At 37.8% G+C, this 23,358-nt stretch overlaps 2 protein-coding genes across 3 annotated transcripts in view; one reads left to right on the forward strand and one right to left on the reverse strand.

Moving 5' to 3' along the window:
- cfap418 (cilia and flagella associated protein 418) overlaps positions 1 to 13,135 on the forward strand; it is a 46,459-nt gene extending 33,324 nt beyond the window's left edge. Inside the window, exon 7 of the mRNA XM_055210912.2 lies at positions 12,572 to 13,135. Coding sequence (XP_055066887.2) covers positions 12,572 to 12,597 — 26 coding nt within the window. The 3' untranslated portion in view covers positions 12,598 to 13,135. The remainder of the gene's footprint in view (positions 1 to 12,571) is intronic.
- plekhf2 (pleckstrin homology domain containing, family F (with FYVE domain) member 2) lies at positions 1,153 to 22,813 on the reverse strand. Of its 2 annotated transcripts, none has more exons than XM_055210911.2 (2): positions 22,678 to 22,813; positions 1,153 to 4,169 (listed from the first exon to the last, which is right to left on the reverse strand). In XM_055210911.2, the coding sequence occupies exon 2, from the start codon at positions 4,156 to 4,158 to the stop codon at positions 3,415 to 3,417; it is 744 nt and encodes a 247-aa protein (XP_055066886.2). In that variant the 5' UTR covers positions 4,159 to 4,169; positions 22,678 to 22,813; the 3' UTR covers positions 1,153 to 3,414. The 2 variants fall into 2 exon arrangements, with proteins under 2 accessions (XP_055066886.2, XP_055066885.2); XM_055210910.2 differs by having other exon boundaries at positions 22,562 to 22,781.
- Between the last annotated feature and the right edge of the window lie 545 nt (positions 22,814 to 23,358).

Consider the following 23,358-nt stretch of genomic DNA (forward strand, 5'->3'; position numbering starts at 1 on the left):
CAACTGTGTCAACCTGGTTATTTTACTGCTTTGCTATCAAATGAATGGACGTTTGGCTTATTTTCAAAGAAACATTAATAACAGTTTTAAACGGATTATTCTTGATTAAGTGTTTAATTGTAGGGCAAATACGGCACAATGATAATATAAAGACAAAAGATTCATAACAAAGACTCCCAATAATTCAACAGCACAAACATGCTGATCTAAATTTTAAATGTGAAACAGCCATGACAGGAAAACACTGTTACATGTAGAAAACCCCAATGCACACTGTAGAGTTTACTAAGCAAAGGTTGACATAAATAGACTGAGATGTGACAAGCAGATTAGGAATAATCCTGTGAGAGGATATACCCAGGCCAAACATTTAAGCATTTGCGACCCAGTCTGTGAAAACCCAACCTGTGAAAACCCAGCTAAAGACATGTAGGGGAGGTTTCCCAGATGTTTGAGCTGCCTTAATTGAAATATATCTTCCACTGACTTATTTTGACACATATTAAATCCACTGTCAGGGCTCCAGATTAACTTTTTTAACTAGGAGCACAGTGGCCCCCAACTGAAAATTGTAGGGGCGCAACCAGAAAATTTAGGGGCACACACTGTAAATCAACATGCTAACCATATATTCACATTTCTTCTAATTTCCACTGTATAACTAATAAATACTTTAATGATAAATGCAGAAAGTACAACGTGCTTTTTCAAATTCAGTGTCACATCACAAAAAAAGGTAAAATTAACTGGTCGCACATGTGCGACTGGATGCAAATTTCAGTGGCAGTCTCTCAAATTTGGTGGCAGTCCGGAGCCCTGACTGTTTTATCTCAAGATGCACATCAGCATTTTTTGTAAGGTTTCTTTGTAAAAACGACTCAAATGTCCTAATATAACCTGGATTAATCTAAACTCTGTCCGAGAAACTGCCCCTTAGCAATTAACTGTTTTCTACATAAAATCCTAATTTCTACGTAATGTAAAGACCATTCAATAAAAATATAATCTTGGTATCTTTAAAATTGACTAAGGTAATGTCAAAGATTGAAATGAATGCTCCTATCTGGTAACATAAAAACTTTCTCCATCACACATGCCAAGCTGCTTGTTCATCCGGTATGGGATTAAGTTACAGAAGACAAGACACAAGAGTGTAAGCAATGCATATATTTTCCTCAAAATTAGTATCTAGTGATATGATGGATTACAATCAGTTTTTAGCCCTTTCAGAATATTACATGAGAATTATAATGTCAACATTGACAAAAAAACAGAAAATATCCAAATCCATCCAAAAAAATGAGGGAATCATAAATGAAACTTGAGAAATCTCTTAAGCTTAAGTATCTGCCAATTTTGTTTACCCATCCTCAATCCAAGGTAAATAAATCTATAAAAAAGACGAGAACTATCCATTCACGTTTCTTTGCAGACAGACTCTATGTGTGAAGACATGTAGTATTCCCCGCTCACATCCTACCCATACCCCGCCCCTTCTCAGGCCGCGCCCTTCTCTTGTGGTTTGCAGAAATAGTAAAGTGCTGGTAACTGATCCAGAAGTGTTCAGGAAACACGCATGAACCACATTATGAAACAAAAAACACCTGCGGGCCCAAATATGAGGATATTCATATACACATAAAAAAACTGTACAAAGTTTACAACATATGCCAAATAAAAAGAATATTACAACATTAGCATCATTAAAACACAGAAATCATCTCAGAATATCATCAGGTTACATATGGAAATATTAAAACAACTGTTCCAGAATGAACCTGCAATCTATTGTTATATTGCAAAAGCAAGATAAGATAAATACCTTTAAATCAATCACTGTAAACCTATTACTATATCCCACGAAAGTCTCGCAATCTGAAAAAGCAAAAATACTTTAATCTGTTATTGCATATGATTTACAGGATCATGGTCTGAGCAAGATTTATTAAACATCCCTTTTTAATGTTAGTTTTGTTAATCTGATATCTTCACAGGTGAGATCAAGTATTCAGTACTGAGACACGAGGTTCTCAAAGATACAGCTGGTTTAACCACCAGCTTAACATTTAAACAACTGTAAACCTGGCAACCTCTCTACAAAATCTGCAAACACATACAATGATCACTTTGGAAAGCGTTTAGTGCAGCTCTTGTGTGAAACAGACAAAAGGAGGCCGTGTGTCAGTCACTTCCTTATAATGCTTTCAATTCCCATTCAAAACCTGTAGGATTGACCGTCATGCGTGACCTCGCTAACACAAAGACTCCAATGAGACGATGAGGAAAATGGACGACATCTTCCGCCATAGTGATGTGCGCTTCCAGTTCCTGTGGGCTGCATGCTAATGCGCATTTCTCTTAGAGTTTAAGTCATTGTGAGACACCAGCATAGTTAGAAACATGTAAAGCACAGACACTGCCGGATCTCATGTGATGATCAATCTTAGGACACGATTTAAACTTTCTGAAAACTATTTCGACTGGACCATTTCGGAAAGATTACACAATAAAATTGGTACACAAGGGTAGACCACTAACTCCGTACTGTGCCGTCGAACGAAGGCAAGTGTCGTAAAGAAAGGAACCAGTCCAGAAGTGACGAAATTCAACTGTAGCCTCAATAGTTTCTCAAATTTCTTTACCAGGACGTTCTTCCTGAGAATAAATTATTAAGAAGGCACTAAGGCGGCAACAGCCCTGTCAGATGAATTCTGCACTAGACAAGACTACATATACAATTACAAGCTTAGAAACATCTTCTATCTGATTTGTCACTTGCAATTACTAGAAACAGTCAACCTAGAAATTTCGTCAGGAGATGGTTTATTAGTGGTTAGTTATTCAAAGCCTTAAATGCAGCTTATTGTTTAAAATAATTGAACCTAGCTTGCATTAAATGCAGCTCTTGTATTCAGTGTACAACAACTGCATCGTTGCGAATCTGCATGGCTTCACCTGAGGGTCTGCAGTGAGTGGACGGCTATGAATAGCCTACAATGACGTCACCCAACATACTCCACTCCAGCGAATAGCAGCATAGTAGTAGAGAAAATAACAGCAAATAAGGAGAGAAAAGGAAGCAAATTGGATATATAAGAGGTTCAAATGATCAGTGTAAGAGGAGTATAAGAATGAGAGGTGCCATTGGGACGTGACAAAGTGGAACACTACTTGTGCGCACGCAAGTAGTGACAAAATAGTGTTCGGAAATACGCAGGAACTTACAACAATTCCCCTCAAACCTTTGTTTATATGCACAGTCTTTAATTTTTGCGCCACAAAATAAAATGGCTGCAAAAGATGGAACCTTTGCAAAAATGTTAAACCCTGAAGGAAAAGCAGAGAGACTAAAATATTGGGATGTGATTTAAAGATTGTCAATATTCCTGAAAGTGGGAAGGGAGACCGGTGCCCTCAGTCACTGCTGTCATCCTCATCTTCGTCATCGGAGAGATTACCGGAGGAGAAATCGCAACCGGGCCGACTGTAGGAGTCCGAACGGGGCGGCAGGGTGGCGCCCGTGGAGAGCTGTTTGTAACAGAACTCGCACACGCGAACCGGTTTGGATGCCTGACTAGGAAGCAGGAATTTCTTTTCCGAACAGGGGCCGCACACGACATAGCCGCATTTCCTGCAGTGGTGGCGTCTGTTGACGGGGGTGAATTTCACTTTTTGGCAGCGCATGCATATGGTCGCCTCGGAGTCGGGCACCCAGACGGCAGCATGTTCCCCGGTGGGAGATTTCCCGCTCTTTTCCAGCAGGTCCGAGACACACTTGCTGATGTGGCTCATCCACTCCGTCTTCTCATTTGCCGTGGCGGCGTATACGGCGAAGGATTTTGTGGGCGTTTTGATGAGCCAGCCGTTCCGTAGGTCACCCTCATCGTCTACCGTGTCTATGGTGACGCTCTCCAGAGGAATGATGTGCTGCTTATTGTACTTTTTCTTCTGGATGACGATGTTGCCGTATACCAGTATGTCATTGAAGAGGAAGAACTGCCGGGCTTTGGGCTTTTTGCGGCACAGTTTCGTGAGAACCCCCTCGCCGATGAGCACTCGACCTGGGATGGCCAGCGGTTGGCCCGCTGTGCCGAAACAGGCTTCCACTACTGCGATGCGTTTGGAGTTGGCCTCGCTGTTCGCCAAGCGGTCCACCATCTTTTAGACACCTGGGAAGAGAATAAATAATTACAATGAGAGAAAATGCATGAAAAGGAAATAATCAATGTTTAATATTTGTGTTAGGTTCCCTTTGGATCCTCAACTGATATTAAATGAACATTTTAAGCAGATCAATGGCTGCAAAAGTAAATGTGAAAACTACACCTATTAAATAAAATTAGTACTGTGACAACAAATAAAAGATTTAAAGGTTGAATTGATGTTGAATTTAAGGTCAATTTGAGGTAAATTAACCACAGTTTATTGAAATTATTTTTTACGCCATTTAGAACAAATACACAAATGCTAAGTTGTACTGAGGTCATACTGCAAAAAGTATCATTTTTAAGGTAAATTAAAAGTTTATAACAAGATTGGGCACTCCTATTACTATGAATAGGGGACAAAGCAATGCTCAATATGGCCGCTCTGGCAACAGAAGTCCCACCTTCCAATTAAGACCAAGGGGCAACTTCCGATCTCTATCATGAAGCCAACGTGGAAGTGACTTAAACTGCAGTTCGTCAACTAGCTGCTAGAGACTGGCTCTAAAAGGAAATCAATGTGATAGATCCCCCATGTTAAAGGTCACATTCTTTCTGATCCCATTTTTTAAACCCTAGTTAAACGTCTAATGTTGCTGTTAAAATAATGCCTGTAAAATAATAAAGCTCAAAGTTCACTGCCAGGCGATATATTTTCTTAAACAGAATTCGCCTTTTAAAAACTACAGCGAATGGCCTGTTTGGACTACAGCCCTCTACTTCCTGCTTTAATGACGTCACTAGAACAGTTTTTTGACTAACCTCCGCACACAGGAATACGTCAGTCGGCAGCTAAGCTAACGCCAGGCTAAGCTGCTGTCGAATCACAACACTCTAAACAAACTACACAATCAGAACTCATTACAGATTTGTGAAGGAAGGACTTCATAGGACAAGGAAGACATCAGCCCGTTTTTAGGACAGTGAAAGCAGCGTTATAGAGATAAGTAAATTGTGTGGAAAAACACAGCGTTTTTTTACACGTGAAACATGAACACATGTTATATTGCACATTGTGCCTCTTTACCAATTTTTGGTTATCCGCGAGTGATCCGTGGTGACACAATGCCAAGATTGCGAATGCAGGCCCTGCCAACTACTACTTCAAAAAAGCAAACCAGTGCACCTTTACTTAAGTGATGGTTGTGTAGATAAGCCAAAAATGTGCATGTTCTTTGCAATTCGCCTTTGTCTAACACTGATTTATGAGTTGAGTATGTCCACTCAATCTGCACAAATGTCATCGCTTTCTGCAGCATGCGAAGTGTCTATAAATTGTTAAACATAACTCGCTAAACCGGCTATGACATCATTACCACAACAGCTGGACATGGTTTTCAAAATTTCATTCACTGCGACCCTATCCAAAGCCTGACCTTGCAGACACACTCACCCCTATTTTAAAAACTCATCAGATTGTCGGAGTTGATTGTGTAGTGGGCAGCGCTCCGACATGTGGTGCTTTCGCACTTTCGGCACACTCAAAATTATTTAGGCGCATCAATTCTGCACCAGGAATGTGCATAAAAGGTCCGGTCAAGTGTATAATTCCCAAAATAACCATCTGCACACTAACTAGCTTTTTACTGTGACATTTTTGCGCAATTAAGGAAAATATATTTAGCATACTTATTTGATCAAACATACCTACTTTATTTTCTCCTAAAAACTGCCATGGTTAATAATTACTAATGTTCTTGTAACATGTAAATCATTTTAAATAATTGTTTTTTATCATTTTAAATAATAGATGTAGCAGAAAAAACACACAGTGAAAACACACTGTGCGCGGGCGTGCGTAATTTAAATTGTTCAAGAAAAATACAGTTGTATCGGATTAGCAGGTATCGGTATCGGCCGATACTCAGAATTCGGGAATCAGATAGGAGATGGGAAAAGTGGTATCGGTGCATCCCTAGTCATTTGCCCTCCAATACCCTCTCTCTCCTCCCTGTACTTTCCTGTCCTCTCCTTTATCACTGTTTAAATAAAAAGGCAAAAATGGCCAAAAATATACCTTTAAAAAAACCCATCAGATCTAGAAGAATCACAATAATGACCCAATTTGGATTCAAAGCGACAAATGTCGCTAAAAGGTGTCTCTTGCATCCGTGATACTGTTGATGTCAAATGTAATTGTTGGTCAGAAATATTTTCTTTAAAGGTGACATAGAATGATTGAACAGGGTATTTATCCTTGTTCTGTGATGTGACATGTAGACAAAAAAAATTTGTTTGGGTCTGTAATGCCTTAGAAACCTCTCTTAGATAGCTCTATTAGGGTGGGGGATTTTAAACAAGTGGTTTTGCACCTATTTGGCTCCCCCTACTGGCCTAACTTGCAATCTCATTACTGACTGGCTGACTTGCTGCCACTCAAAAAATGTCATAAGCATCAGTTTTTCAGATTGGGCTGTTTTCTGGCTGACATTTCTAAAAGAGGAATTTCTATGAGACTGAGATGTTTAGCATATCCAGCACTTTTTGAATGTTTAGGAATGCGGGTAGACTACATTATTCAACAAAGACAAGGTAAAAATGGTTTTTCATTCTCTGTCCCCTTTAAATATAATTTCAGCACACAATTTTAAGAGATACCAGTCTTTCCCCATTCAAGTAGACAGGACTTTAATCTTGCACGACTGACATAACTTCCTGTAAGTGGCAAATATGTCACCCTTCTGACGAGATATCACTAAAGGGACTTTGGGTATATTGTCAAACCCTAGTTTTTAGTATCAGCTCTTACAATGCTATACAGACAGTGAGAGAAAAAAAAAGAGCAACATTATCTATTCAACGCAGAACAACAGGGTCTGATCGCTCACATTACATACCATCTGTTCGCCTCTTAAGGCGCACCTGTCCTGGTCAAAAACGTAAATCTATTTTAAAAAAGCATCCTCATAATGCTATGAATTTGAATAAGCAGGTCCAAATAATAAACTTCTTGTTTATTCATTGAAACAAATGATCTAATCCATACTTTTACACAAAGATGGCTTACCACCACATTGCAGTGCTTTGTGGCACAGATGACAACCACCAACATAATCTTTGCCTTTTTACACAGAGGAAATCATGCAATAGCAGTGATCTGACCGGCCAGGGTCTCACAGGCAGGTATGAAGGGATTTAGGGCAGTTGAAAATGGTCAATTGGAGTAGTGAAAAAAACAACTGGCCATATATTGGTCATGTCATGGATAAGGCAAACCCCAGTCCTCCTCATATCATGATGACTATCATGCAATAAGGCATACAACACCCCTCCCACCCCCTGCACCAGGAAAGTAAACACAATGACATTTAAAACATCCTACACTTTGATCTATAATCTCACACCCAAACCACAAATTTTTCTGATGTGATCTCCAAGCACAACACCCCGTGAGCTGGAAAAAATACCCACACGGCTAACTTTACTCATGTAACGTCCAGGCTTAATAGTTGTTAATTTTGCTCAGTTGTGGACTTTTTAGAAAGACCAAGACCAAAAGCAGTTGGGGAAGCTTCAGGCCACCTTTGATCATCCTAAGAACCAAAAGTAAAAGCAATAACACTTTCATCCTATTCAAAGCATTAAAGGAATTTGCACTTTACAGAGACATAAACATGGCTATAAGTATGATAACATACACCTCAATTTTGAGGTGTTAGGACTTGACAAATATGAACTTTTACACCACACTTTCTTAAAATATATTTGCTCAGAGGAACTCAGCAGGCAGGCTGAAGTAACGTGAGGGGCCGACGTCCCCACACAACATCACTTTCCTAAATCACACTTCCTCAAGTAATGAAATCTACTGCAGGGGTTTCCCACAGCCTGTATATGTATGTCACATGTTACAAGGGGTAATACACAGGAGGTTTCGGACAACTAGTTATTTGAAACCTCCTGTGTATTGCCCATTGTAACATGTGACAGTTCAATAACCAGTGTCTGTCTGAACAGTGCAAACCACTGTTGCTATTGGGCACTTGGGTAGTTAAGGCTATACATGTTTTGGCAGTATTTCTCAACCAGTGGCAAGCAGTGACTTCTTTTTCGAGGGCGCACCATGCAAAGTTTGTCACAACATATATTTAGCCCGTTATGTGTGTGGTTCGTCATTTCAAAATATGTGTTGCGCGTCAAGTGAGCCTACGTGCATCATGTGTCATGTCAAAATACATGTCTGCTGCACATGCGTCTAAAGGGTTTATGATAAAAGAAACGCTTGTGTTTGCCAGATACTCGCATAATCTCATGCGTAATCAGAGTTTAATGTTAAGGGAGTGTATTGCGTGTATTTTGTGAACGTTAGCGTCTCTTTTATCATAAATGGTTTCGACGCATGTGCAGCAGGCACTTATTTTGACAAGACACGTGATGCACATGGTTCACATGACGCAACAAACACATCATTTGAAAACCTAAGCAAAACACGGCAATCTGAACACATATTTTGAATTTGCGCCCCTCGGAAGAGCAGTCATCAGCCGCCACTGTTCTCAGCACCACCATCCATCAGTCTTGATAAAAAAATGAAATTAACAAATGCAATCAAAAAATTTAATTATTAAATAGATGAATTGGGTCTGGTGTACGAAAACTCTTTCTAGAAAACACAAGGTTTTTAATAAAGAAATCCAAAAAAAATGCTGGGTTATTTTTAACCCAGTGTTGGGTTGTAATTTAACCTATGATGGGTTGTTTCAACCCAAAATGTTGAGTTCTTTTGACTAATTGTGGGGTCACAAACATTTTCTGGGTTAGTTTAACATAATAGCTTAGTTCGTCCTTTTTGACCCAACGCTGTGTGTGTGTGTCATAAATGACTCTAGACACATATATCTGTGACCTCATTACATCAGTATTACTGTGCTGCTGCGTCTGTGTTGCTGGTTAACCACTTTTTCGAATGTTTGTTAACTATATTGCATGAATGCTGTTCATCCATACTAGAGAAAAAAAATTTTACGTTATTTTTTTGGCCATTTTTGCCTTTATTTAAAGGAAAACACCACAGTTTGCAATATTTTACTATGTTCTTACCTCAACTTTGATACTTTTAATACATACCTATCTTTTATTAATGCGTACACTTTTAATCTTTGTACAGCGCCTCTTGAATGTGTTAGCATTTAGCCTAGCCCCATTCATTCCTATGGCTCCAAACAGGGATGAATTTAGAAGCCACCAAACACTTCCATGTTTTCTTTAAAGAATGTTACATTAGTATTTACACGAGTAAGTATGGTGGCACAAAATAAAACTTTTGTTTGGAGCCATAGGAATGAATGGCTAAATGCTAACACATTCAAGAAGGGCTGTACAAAGATTAAAAGTGCATGCACTGAAAAAAATGTATGAATTAATTCAAGTTGAGGTAAGAACATAGTAAAATATTGAAAAACTGTGGTGTTTTCCTTTAAACAGTGATACAGGAGAGGAAAGGAAAGTACAGGGAGGAGAGAGGGGTATGGAAACGGCAAATGACCAGAAGAATCAAAAAAGTGCGAAAGCACCACATGTTGGAGCGCTGCCCACTACACCATTGGCTCTGACTACAGACAAATATTTAACTCTTTCCCCGCCATTGACGAGATATCTCGTCAATTAAGAGAAAACGCTTCCCCGCCAATGACGAGATATTCCGTCTTTCCGCAATACCGCTATTATCCACTAGGTGGCGCCCTTCCGAAACGTTTTAAACCCGGAAGTATTGCCCTATGGCAAGCTGCTGCATGTCCGTGTCTGTTTTAAAGATCGCTCTGAATGGGATCTCTATGAGAAGTCCGTCACAAACATGGAATTATCTCTGCTTTTTGCTAAAAATGTGGTGTTTTTGCAGAAACCTACCCATATTCAAAAGCTGATTACAAAAGAACTACTCAAGGTAGGATTAAACGTTTTTTTTTTTTTGAAAGCAGAGGGTCTGTTCTTTCATTTGGTATATTGTATGTTTATATATTTGAAGAAGAACATTTTCTGGAAGGCATTAAACTTTGGTGAAAATCATGAAAAACGCTGGCGCTGGCTGGCAACTTTTTTAAAAAATGCTGGCGGTGAAAGAGTTAATAGAGATTACATATCACATGTGAACAATATCACATGCACAAAATAGCAAATCTGTTCCCATTATAAGTTGCATTATTAAACATAAACCTTTTAGACCACTGATTATTCCCCTTGGTCTTGTGGCATAAATATAAGCTAGTGCTTTTTAACACACTTCTAATAACATAACTAGGACAAATGTGTCATATCTAGTTTTCCAAACACCCACTGTTTACAGAGGTTTTCCTAACCTTGTCGCTGGTTTAAAAGAGAGAAGTACACAGCTTCTTTCGAGCTGTCTTTGTAGGTCCGCTACCTCACTGCATAGTGGCATAAAGGTCAATGATGAGCACTTTAACACAGTTAGAAGCTCCACCAGACCTCAGACCCCTCTCACCCACAAACAAGATGTTTGCAATGGTGCGACGTACAGGACCAGATACATTTTACATCTCAACATGAATGTACCAAAGCCACATACAACTGGCATTACATATCAAAGCAAAATAATTAAAATAATTGTACTGTAAATGGTTTAAATAATTTAAATAATTAATCTGATCTGAAAGAGACCTGGAAGGGCTTCCCTGTATGCACTGACCATGTAATGTCAGTCATGTCAGGGCGCACTCACATTAGGGCTAACCCAACAAAACTGTGCCCCAGCACGATTGTCCGCCCTCCCTATTCCCCCAGAAGCATGCACTCACATTAGACATTGAGTGATCCGTGCCTGGGTGCGTTTTTGTAATTAGGATGCGATTGTTTTGAAGAAACCAGGAAGTAAAGCACTCTCATAACACTGGAGCCCATCATAATGTTACGTCTGTGTTTTCTATTCTGAGTGGTTTGGTGCATAGAACCCCACCAGTCGGGTCAGCTCAGCTTACTTTTGATTTTGTGGTGGACTGATAAATAAATGAATGTATGGGAAACACTGCATTCCAACGATGCTCGCTTCCACTTTTTGTATGATGTCACAGAAGTAGGCAGAGCAAATATAACGACACGCCTAAAATCCATCCCACTCTGAAGTGGTACTAAACTCAATAGGAAAGCTAACCAAACCAAGTAAAGTGAGCGATGGATATTAGAGGGCCAGAGCATCAATATTGATTCCGAAAAAAGGCAAAGAAATACCTCTGGACTTTCTCAATGGGAAGGCTGCAGCCTCAGGAGGTCGCATATGCAGGCTGCATACGTCATCAAGCCTGGTTTATTTAATTTAAATGAGCATTGCATATACACAATTCAAAAACGTACTACAACCATTTATGATTAACTAAGAATAAGAGTCAACTATATAATTGTTAATAATCTGAAATAATATTCTCTTGATGACCTATAGAGCTTAGAAATGCGACCTCCGGAGGCTGCAGCCTTCAGATTGAGAAACGGCCTCTGTATCACCATCACAAGTTCCCCATAAGAAAGGGTTTTAGCACAAGGGAAACATTCTAACATGCTTGTGTTTTCCCTGATGCCTCAAAATGTTGATCGTTTAGTGTTTTAAAGGATTTGTGTTTTTAAAGTGTTAAGGTTGGCCAGTATGAGTATACAAAAGCACAGGTGCTATTTATTATTATTCCTTTTTTATTAATGTCAACATTGTTTATGTTTAACAGCTAACACATTTTAAGTTACTCATCTTAAGGGGTCTAAAATAAGAAAGAGAGACTTTTAAGACACGTTATTATAAATGAAAGTCCTGTGTAACACAATATTTTTTACTTGAGTGCAATAAATGTTTTTGTTGAAAAAATGAGAATTGTGTGGGAGAATCGTGATCTCATTTCCCATGGAGAAAAATTCATGATTCACATTTTAGCAAGAAGTCAAACACAACTAATACACCACAATCTTACAATTACAATGAACTCTATTGTGCAGACTCAAATGGTTGAGCGCATATCTTCCAGCCTTCTTCAAAACAAATCACATCATAAATGACGTAAGCATATTCAGGTCCAGATCATAAAGTAGTAGTGTGAGTGCAGACCAGCGAGGGAGTGGGACAATCACATTTGAGTACAGTTCGGTCAAGTAAGTACAATGCGAGTATGCCTTAACTGAAGTATTAGCCTCTATTTCATTCAGGAAGTGAGTGGGATGCTTATAAATGGGTGTTAAACTGAATAATTCATTTTTCACAACCAAGTACCAAATGGATATTTAAACTTTATGAGACTTTAATCTGGATTTCACAGATGGGGTCACGTGCAAAACAATTAATTGAAATATATATTTATGTTATTTTACAACAAATCACCCCCACCCCAACATACAAAGTTGGTGTCATGTTTTTTCTCCATTTCTCACAGTTGCTCTGCAACACATCAGCTGCTAAGCCCAGCTTTGCTCATTAAGGACTTTGTAAAAGAGATCAGAGACAGCTGCAGGTGGAAGAAAGCAGGTGCAGACCAGACTGTTCTTTCTCTGCAGAACACTAACACATCGGATCTAACAGCCAGCACCTGACCTGACCTTTCAGATGCTAACCAACTTAACAGTCCATCTGAAAGAGTGAAGCACAAGCTGTCAGACACGCCAGCCAACAACAACATATAACTTAAATTTATGTCCCTCTCGACTTCTCACGGCTCTCACCTTAAGGTTGAGTTACAACTGTGACACAAATAAGCTGAACATATCCTATGACTGAGATCATACATCTTAACCAGGGTTTAAGCCAAAAAGGCAGTTGAAAATACCTTTAAAATATATTTAACATATTTGAAAAGGCTCTATAGCTATATGTTGAGTGTTTACTGTGACATTTTATCAGCTACTTCTGCATTTTGATTTCATAGGTGATTGGAATACTGGATGTCTGCATTAATTCATTTAAAATATATGACATGAACAGACAATATACGGTATGTTCTTATCATAATAAAAATGTAAAATGACACGTCAATGCAAACAATACAGTCATTTTAAAAAATAAAGAAAGAAAAAGTTAATTTTTGATACCAGTTCCATGTTATCTTAATACAAGAAAGAAGACTGGAAAGAGATAGAGGCTTAGAGATGAGCGAAGAACTGATAGCTCAGGTTTCGCAGATGTTTAATGAATGATCTTTCTAGTTTCCATGTTCATCTAAGCATCTGCCCACTGGATATCATGAAAGACTAATTTTATTTACTAGAAAATAAATAAGTTATCAAAATCTAAGAAAATTAAGCAGCATTCTCTGCTCTCAAATGCTGGGGGCGTGTCCGCTGTCAGTGCTGAAACCACGCCCACTCACAGGAAAGCTGCCATCTCTTTGAACTTTCAAATTTTCAGCTACAGCCCAAATGGATACTGTCATTTTCTCACCCTCATGTTGTTACAAACCTGTATAAATGTTTTTGTTCTGATGCCCCATTCACTTTCAAAGAAGGAAAAAGAATACTATGGAAGTGAATGAGTCACATAAACTGGTTTGTTTACAAACATTGCTCAAAACATATACCTTTGTGTTCATTAAAACAAAAAAAGTAACAACATGAGAGGGTACATGGTCAGAAGAGCAGTAAAGAAAAACTATTACACATTATAAGGGCGTGAATGCCCTTCTGGCTAAAAGGAAAGTTAGTCAATGACATTTGCTTTTAGCTGTGAGGCTAATAGCTTGTTTATATCACTTTCAGATCCTTCCATTCTGAAGCAACAGTTACAGAATTTACTTTCCCTAATACAACAAAAGTACAGATAGGTTTACTTCTCATTTTGAGCTTTATGCATCTTTCAACTTCAATGAGATTATGTATAAAACAGTGTAATGACAATAATCTGTAAATTTTGTTGCCACTATGGCTATTCAATAAAATGTTCCTGTTCATTGTTTCAGATAGCTTGATTTTGATTACAGAATTTCACAACAGAGAATAGAGATTGACCGATTTTGCCAATTAATCGGCACCGATAGTTCATTGGTGGAACAATCGGCTTTCAAAAAAAATCTGTGCCGATAGTTTTTCCGAGTGCGTCCATTGCTTCAAATCGTTATGAAGTAATTAATTTGCTAAATAGATGCTGCATTAGCAAAAAAAAAAACAACAACAGCAGAAACCCAAGTTTGTCGTCAAGGCTGACAGGATGGTAATATTAGTGGTACCTCACTGCTATACATCTTTTGTTATTTTGATGAAATAATCATTAAGTGTTAAAGCTGCCGTCGGCAACTCTGGAGGATTGAGCAGTTTCCAAATGTTTACAATTTCATGTCCCTCCCCCCCTACCTCCGAGCAACCTCCCTCAGAGCTCGTTCTCGTCAGCGCGTGTGCAAAAGTATTGTTGTGAACGCATACTTAGCAAGAATACTTAGATTACTTACATAACACTCCGAAATACATTCAGATAAATCCAACACAAATGTTTAACGGCATGATTGTTATCATCTATTTGCATTAGTTTATATCCAGCTGGTTACTTTTATCCATATTTATCCATATCCATATAGATTTATCTATATTTCAAGTTAATAACTATATGCAGCTATGTTAACATATCCAACAAATCAAAATCTGATTTCAGTTCTTTTTTATCATCACTGCTATACATCTTTTGTTATTTTGATGAGATAATCATTAAGTGTTAAAACAGAAGCAAATAAAGTACAAGACTACACATATAATAGACATAAGTGTTATCTTTGTTTTTTATACAGTATCCATTTAAAAAAATGTTGGTTGATTAATCGGCTATCGGCAAGTAGGGACTAATTTAGTTATCGATATTGGTAAAATCCACAATCGGTCAACCTCTAAAAGAGATTTATTTTCATTTTATAGCATTATGCCTACCATGAAAAAAATGTGACACTTTAACAATTAAGTTAATAAATGACCATAAACAAATGACACCTCCAAGAAAAAGTCCAAACTAAGTCTGCATAATATGAGATTTATGACGAGGAAATGTATGCCAGAGCTGCTATTTGGAAATCTCATGACAAAATAAAAAAGAACCATTCCACCTGTAGCTTTGAGAAAAGTAGTGGAGTAATATGGCTTGATAGGTCAACCTTCGCCTTCCTTCTAAAATAAGGATAAGCTTACAGTTATAAAGCAGAAAACTTTTACTGAACAAAATTTGCTGCCAGCTGTTAGATATGGTGGAGGATTGACCGCAATTATAGGGGTGTTATTAACTAAAACTATTTGGTGGATTATAAAAACCACAGAGTCCAGTCGACGTGACCAGATGAAATTTATGCAACAAATATGATATTCCCACATTGAAAAAGGTCACCAAATACTAGGACTGTGTATCGGCAAGAATAAGCTAGGCAATTTACTGGGATATTTCATATTTTGGAAATAGAATAGGATATATTTTAGGAAAGCTGTTATCAAGAACACACCACCATATGCTAACTTGTTGCGTGAACTTGTTCCAGGGTGAGCTAAGAATCGACGTAGGTAGACCCATCTAATACTTTTAAGTTTGACCCGGACACATGTAGAACCACAAATGTAATATCCCATGCCATAAATTTAATACCCAACCCCTATTATTTGATAACATGACTTTTTTGAGTAAGCTTACATTGCTCATTTGAACAATAGTAGTGATTGCTCGTTTCAATGCAACAGGCTTTACTTCAGCATTGCGCATTTTAGGGATGCACCGATAGGATTTTTTGGGCCGATACCTATTCCGATTTAAACAGACAACTTCTGGCCGATACCAATGCCGATACCGATATTAAACACTTGTATACAATACTATGCAGTTGGTCTATTAGCTAGTTTATTTCTGCATCAAATTATTTTTACTGAACATGGATTGGATCTAATTAAAATTCAACTGACCAACATAATAAGAGAGGCACAAATTAAGCTTAAACAAATATAATAAGACAGCATGACAACCTTCAGAGGTGGTTTTTGCTATTCAGCATTTATTTTATTAACAACATCAACTCATTTTTTACATATAATGGATTTCTTTATGCAGTTAATTAATAAACAATCGGTATCGGCCTTTCTCGTGCTATTTCCGATATGCCGATGGTTTCAAATTCATCTAAAATCGGCCGATAAATATCAGTGGCCGATACATCGGTGCATCACTAGCGCATTTGCTACAATCTCTGTGCTCTCTGAGAAAACATTTTTGATATATGGTTCATTTATAAAAACATGAGAGAAAGAAAGTGTAGCGTGTGTTGCTTCTCAACAAGATGCAGTTGTCAGCCACAATAAAAACCGGGGGAGCGCTTATGCCCTGTATCGTTTTCGCGCTGACTGACTCTATAGCTGTGTCCCAATTTAAGGGCTACCACTTTCTAAGGACGCGACCTCAGCAGGCGAGCACTCGTTCTTTAAAGGTGGCAGCCTTCGGAGGCTCCATAATTTGCATCACCTGCTGCACGTGCCCACTGCGACTGTCAGCAGGACACAGCGGAGACATTTCGGACTTATTAAAATAAATATGGAAGCAGAAAAATATTAATTTATTTTAGAAAATATAGTACCTTGATTAAACTAACCAACAGTATATTAAATTAATCAACCTTAGAATTATACGCAACATACACAGATTAGTTATAATACAAATTATAACTTATAATACTAAAGCAGTGACAAGAAACTTTTTTCTGCACTTTTTTTAATAAAGGTTTTAAATGTTTTAAAATATCCAGCCATTATAATCAGCAATTACAGGCGTGTAATGAATCTTGGGATAGCCTATAAAGAATCCATTCTTTCTATCCTTAGCAGGGCGGAGAAATAAGGATGCTTTTTGAGGCTTAATTTTAAGCATATTTCTTCGAATTCAGACAGCCTTTCTAGCCTAGTCTAAAATACGTCCTTTGAAGGTCGCAGCCTTTAAATTGGGACACAACTTGTGTGTAAAACCCGAGTCGATCGGATAACACCCGGCCGTGAGCATTATAGGGTCACACCGGGTCACTTCTCTGATCAGACAGCTATAGATAGACTTGTTAAAACTGTTCAAATTCGACCACATAAATGAGTCTTGGTTAAACAGATATTAATCCGATCTTCTATTCCTGCGCAAAATGCCAATAACCTATTCATTACTCTGCTCTACAATGCTAACACTAAACTATTAAGCAGTTAAATCATGCCCACACTGTTAACTTCACCAAGTACTGAAGCAGAAACTTACTTGGCTATACCACAGGATATTGTGAACTGATTAAGACTAGTTTCACATCTGGTGAATCCCTACCAACTCAAGACATACACACTGTAAAAAATACAGCATGAAATTAAAACAACTTGGGTTTGCAAGTCAATTCAACCTACTTTTTTAAGTTTTATAAAGCTATGCATGATTTCTAAGCTTACGAGCCAACAAAATTAAACATGCACAAAAATAAGCATTCACACATACAAAACATAACCGTACATCCTGTCACTTTAGCACACCTAAATAACCCACAAGTAATGAGATAACATCATGGTACAGATGTTAGGGAAAAAAAACTAAAATACGGATGTTATAAAAGTTACAAATTTAAATGCACTTTGCAAGCATTACTGTTAATAGTATAAAGTTATAGCCATCCAATATCAATAAACAACTCGATGCACCCTAAAAATCAATTGACAATAAAGAATGATTCTAGGGATGCACCGATAGGATTTTTTTGGGCCGATACCGATGCCTATTTAAACAGACAACTTCTGGCTGATACCGATGCCGATACCGATATTAAACACTTGTATACAATACTATACAATTGGTCTATAAGCTAGTTTATTTCTGCATCAAATTATTTTGACTGAACATGGATTGGATCTAATTAACATTCAACTGACCAACATAATAAGAGAAGCACAAATTAAGCTAAAACAAATATAATAAGACAGCATGACAACCTTCAAAGGTGGTTTTTGCTATTCAGCATTTATTTTATTAACAACATTAACAATTTTTTTTTTACATATAATGGATTTCTTTATGCAGTTAATTAATAAACAATCGGTATCTGCCTTTCTCGTGCTATTGCCGATATGCCGATGGTTTCAAATTCATCAAAAATCGGCCGATAAATATCGGCGGCCGATACATCGGTGCATCACTAAATGATTCCTATGTATTAACTGGCAAATCATTCAGCAAATGAAACCTGTTGCTTCATAAGGAACACAATGAGCTATACAAAGCATGCACTGTGTTTTAACTTGAATAACCTTCTTGGTAGTAAGCCGCAGATTAGTCAAAACAAGTTCAGACCACTGGAAGCTAAAATTCTCTTGTTCTGTTTGGCTTAAACACCATTGGCTTCACCGATTGAAGTGCGTTGGACTCCAACCCAACATGCACTGGCATTTAAATAAACATTGCATTAGCTGTACAAAGCCTTGTGGGTTCAATGCCAAAAACATCCGTATTGATTAAAGGTATGCTCTGTAAACTGTAAGTCGCTTTGAATAAAAAAACGTCTGCAAAATGCTTAAATATAGATGTAAAAAGGCCAATCACTATTTCTAGGTACTTGGTTAAGTTCAAGTGCTAAGCTAATCCCCTAGATATCAACACTGCTATGGATTACATAAGTGTTTACCTTGCTCAGATCTTGGTCTCGAATTTAATCAAGCAGTCAAAAAAGAAGAAAGTGCTCAATTGAGGATCCATGCATCAAAGGTCACATTGTGCAAATCAAAATTTGACTCTTTCCTGTCTTGCTGACATTTGGCTAAAGATTGATCTTATGTCTGTTTACATTATTACATACATGACAAGTCAGGCTCAGCACTATTTCAATAACCTCTACTTTGACAACTCAGACAGTCTATCATAAGAGCTGGCTGCGCTTAAACAAATTCAAAATGTGTTATTATAATATAATGCTCATTGCTCTGTAAATTAACTTATATCTAGAATTCTTTGAATGGCTGACTCATTGTCTTCAAAGAGTTTAAACTTTAAAGGATAATATGCATCTCATTTATATTTCAGTCAGATTATACGCTTGTTAAGTATGACGTCAACTTCTGGGTCCAAATGTTTCATCACGTGCCTTAAGCAAACAACAGAGTGTACTAAAAATAACACGGTGCAGTGTAAAACTGCTGAAAATCGCAATCCTAACTTTTATCTTCATAATAAAATCCCAGATGGCCAGGAAGTAATGAATCTTTTATGAATTGTTAAAGTATTGTTGTCTGGTACGTTCTTGAGCTTGGAGAATGTAGTGTTCACTGGGAGTTCATAAAAAATATGGCTTAAATGTGTGATATGAATAAATACCACTCATAAACAGCTTTGGAGATTATAGTCTCATATCAAGCAAGTGGAGACTTGGACCTGGAAAAGGTAGTTTTACGTCATGAAGCAGATAGAGAACATTTTACAGAGCTATTAAATTACAGCAGAAAAATAAGCAGTTTTGACAGAAACAAGATTTAAATGGTTCATCTTGACATATGAATAAATTATCCTAATTGTGCCAAGGGACGTTTTGTATTTTGACTTACCGTAATAAAGAAAAAAAACCAGAACACATTTAGAGTGATCTTAAAAAAAAGTGTAAATTAATATTTTAAACTACTAGCCTGGGTGTCTGAAAGCATGGTTGGACCAATGATACGAAATAAAGCAGAAGGAAGGAATGCACAGAACATCTGTTTCTCTCATTCTGAAAACAGGAGTATTCTGAGAGGGCTCTATTTCAATAGGACTGCACAACGAGAGACCGTCCAAAATAATCCATAAAGCAACAAAGATAAATTACTTTGCAATAGTTGCAGATGCAGGAAAGTATTTGTGAAAACAGATACAGAGAACACAACACACTTTTAAAAGTGCAGGTGTGAATCAAACAACTCCGTCTTAGCTCTACACTTAATGCAGAAGTGAAAACTTCCATTCCAATGCTTGAGACTTAAGTTGACAAAACTGGTGTTTTACATGAACGCCCTGTCATGTTAGGTGTTAAGGTTGTGCCGATGGCAGATTGTGTCGTGTGTTGACTATCGTCAGCCATATCTGAAAAAGCACGCTTTCATAACGATAGTTGCCGATGGTTATTATTATTATCCTCACAATTTCGCATTAACATGCGCATTGCGTGATTTTCCTCGCATAAGAGGGTTTGTGGGTTTCACTTTGCGCGAGAGCGCTTCCAACACACGTGGATTCCTTCTCGCATGCACCTGGACTTAATGCGCGCGTTGGACTCCTGAATGCGCGGGCATGGACTCCTTCTGCAATGCGCATGATTAATTTCGGACTCTCTCTTGCACATGAGCTTGTAATACGCGAGGCTCTGACATTTCCTTGTAATAGAGAGGTTAGAGAGCGCAAAGAGGGTTAAATCCAGCGAGTTTGTTGTTCCCGCTCCCTGGCACACAGGAAATTTAAGAGATACTGGGCTTTTCCACGCTTGGATTAATGGCATCAGTTTTAAGGTGGTTCCGTTCATGACAGTGTTACCCTTGTTTCTTTTATGTCCATCAATCAAGTGACTTGTTATAAATGAGTAAAAAAAAAATTAAAAATTAGTAAACTACTGCCTGCCCCCCGATACTATTGTGTATCGTTGATCTCACAGGCTGACGATAGGACGATCTCAAAATGAGGCATATCGGCCAACACTATTAGGTGTGCGGTGACGCGGTCATATAAGAATAGAAGTCATGGCATACATTTTTATGATAAAGCCTACCCAGTCTCACGTAGATGTGTAAGTGTAAAAATCGTGAAAAACATACACCAAATTCCACTTTGGCGTGCATATGATACGCCAGTCCTTCCCATTCACTTAAACAGTGCATCTTTTTTTGTCGTTTTATTTATTGGTTTCTCAATTTTTTCTGTTTTTTAGACCATTTTCGCTTGAGTTTAGGGTTAGTTTTGCTTAATGAGGTTATTTAATATACAGGTTTCTCCATGTTTTTGTCCCAATTTAAGCCATGGTCGCTTGGAGTTCAGGTTGGGGTTTGGGTTAGGATGTCATTTTTATATAACAAAAAGTTGTGCTAACCCAAAACCCCAGCGACAATTGTAAAAAATAGCAAAAAAATTGAGAAACCAATTTTTAAAAAAACTATGCACCGTTTAAGTGAATGGGAAGGACTGGCGTATCATATGCATGCGAAAGTGGAATTTGGCGTATGTACTGCACGATTTTTACACTTCGTGCTATTTATACGCAACTCCATGAGACTGGGTTGGATAAAGCACCAAAACAGTACATGAGATAAAAGTAATATTAAACCAACTTGACCACCACCTTCACTAGTTTGGGATGTTTCCTTGTTTTCTAGTTCCTAATATCCTGTAATTGGCATATCTGTACTCTATGTAAAAACACAAAGGACGCACAGATCCAAAACAATCCAACGATTTCTTATAGCAGAAAATGGGTTTATCGGCGATACAGAATGTTGGTCGATATATCGACGCACCCTTAAAAACACCAGAACCGGAATGAAAATACATGAACTACACAGCATTAAAACAAGTTTAAAAGGTATTGAAAAGAAAGTGAATCTGTTAACAAATTACGTTTGTGCCTGTGGATTTCTTCAATGTCTACTATCAGTGTCCTTGTCATATTTTTTATGCTGTATAATACTATCGATAGCAGGTCGGCTAAGTACTTCCATATGGCTGCAAACCATAAACGTTACATCTTGTATAACTGGTTAACCTACAATATAAATAATAAAGTCCATAACTAATCCGTGGTTATTCTTTTAATTTGACTGGCATCGTGCTGTTTAAAAACAGGATTGGGTGGTTTCAGTAGGAAGTTTCGGCTGGCTGTCAAACTCACGAGGTAAACGAGGTGTGATAGCCTTAAGTACAGTTATACAACATGGAAAGTTTTCTCAGATAAAAAGAGAGTTACATTTAGATTAAATTCGCTACAACTCTAATTTTGTTAACTTCTGTGGCTAAAATAACTTATCTTACCAATCAAACCAGCAGAGAAGCTGTCTGTATAACAAAATTTTATATCGATTGACATAATAATACTGGTTAAATGAAACGTTTGAGAAACACGCCTGGGCAGACAACCCCTTATGTTGTCAAGTTGGTTTTACGATAACGTTAGTTCTGACAAAGTTTTTCCTTACGCTAACGTTAGTAGGCTAACTTTAAAAGCTAGCGTTAATGTGATAATGAAGACACGAGCTGTTCCCTGACTGACAAAACGACACAAAGCCTTTGAACTTAGTTTAACCAAACACATTTTACTAACACTGGTTTAGCCACCATAATTAACGTAGATCACATAAACAAGGCAGGGCCAAAGCAAAACTAGCTATGACACAAACAGCAACTACACTTTCAACGAGCGCCCCGTAAGTTTAGAAACAGGAACGTGCGAGCTTACCTCAGTCCAACCGAAAAGCGACAGTAAAAGCGAAGCCACAATCGCCAGTAACTTTATTCCGTGGGCAAAATACTTAGATTCAAAATTCAAAAGGCGTCAAAAAGTCTTTCGACTACCTTCCCGGGCAGCAGAAGTGGGAGTTTCAATATGGCTGAGAACAGGATCGGGCCATCGGGGAATGTAGACGTCACGAGCGTGACTCTCCGGGTCGCGGCTGGCGGTGTGGTGTGGGAGAAGGGGCAGGACTAATCTAGATGATAAACACTGATTCACGCACTGTACTGCTGCTCATAAAGTCCATTCATTCATTCATTCATTCATTTATTTATGTATTAATTTATTGTGAGATAAACATACACTTGCAATGTTTGTAGGGATAAATGGATTTAACTGACACGTGCCTTAGTTGTATGTGAGTCTGTAATAACTTAACAAAGGATCTAGTAAAAGTAGTCAAACTCATAAATTAATAAATATTTGCAGCTTTATTTGGTTTTGTGAACAATGGCTTTTAAATATCAGTGAGATTATTATTGTTACACCCAACACTCCATACAGAAACATGCACATATCATACTTTCCTTATAGCATTTTCTTTATGTGACTGGGCAATGTTTTGCAATCTTAAAACATAATTAAAAAATCAGCAGATCAAGTATAAAAAGTGTAGGGCAAGCTATTCCTTTTATCTGCACAGGGTAGCTTGTCATATACTGCTCTTTGAGAGTTTAACATTTTTTAATAAACCAATTTGCCAGACTTTGCATTTGAGATTTTACCTACAGTACCTATTCGAA

The sequence above is a fragment of the Misgurnus anguillicaudatus genome, chromosome 10 (assembly GCF_027580225.2).
Source record: "Misgurnus anguillicaudatus chromosome 10, ASM2758022v2, whole genome shotgun sequence".
In the NCBI taxonomy this organism is placed as follows: Eukaryota; Metazoa; Chordata; class Actinopteri; order Cypriniformes; family Cobitidae; genus Misgurnus; species Misgurnus anguillicaudatus.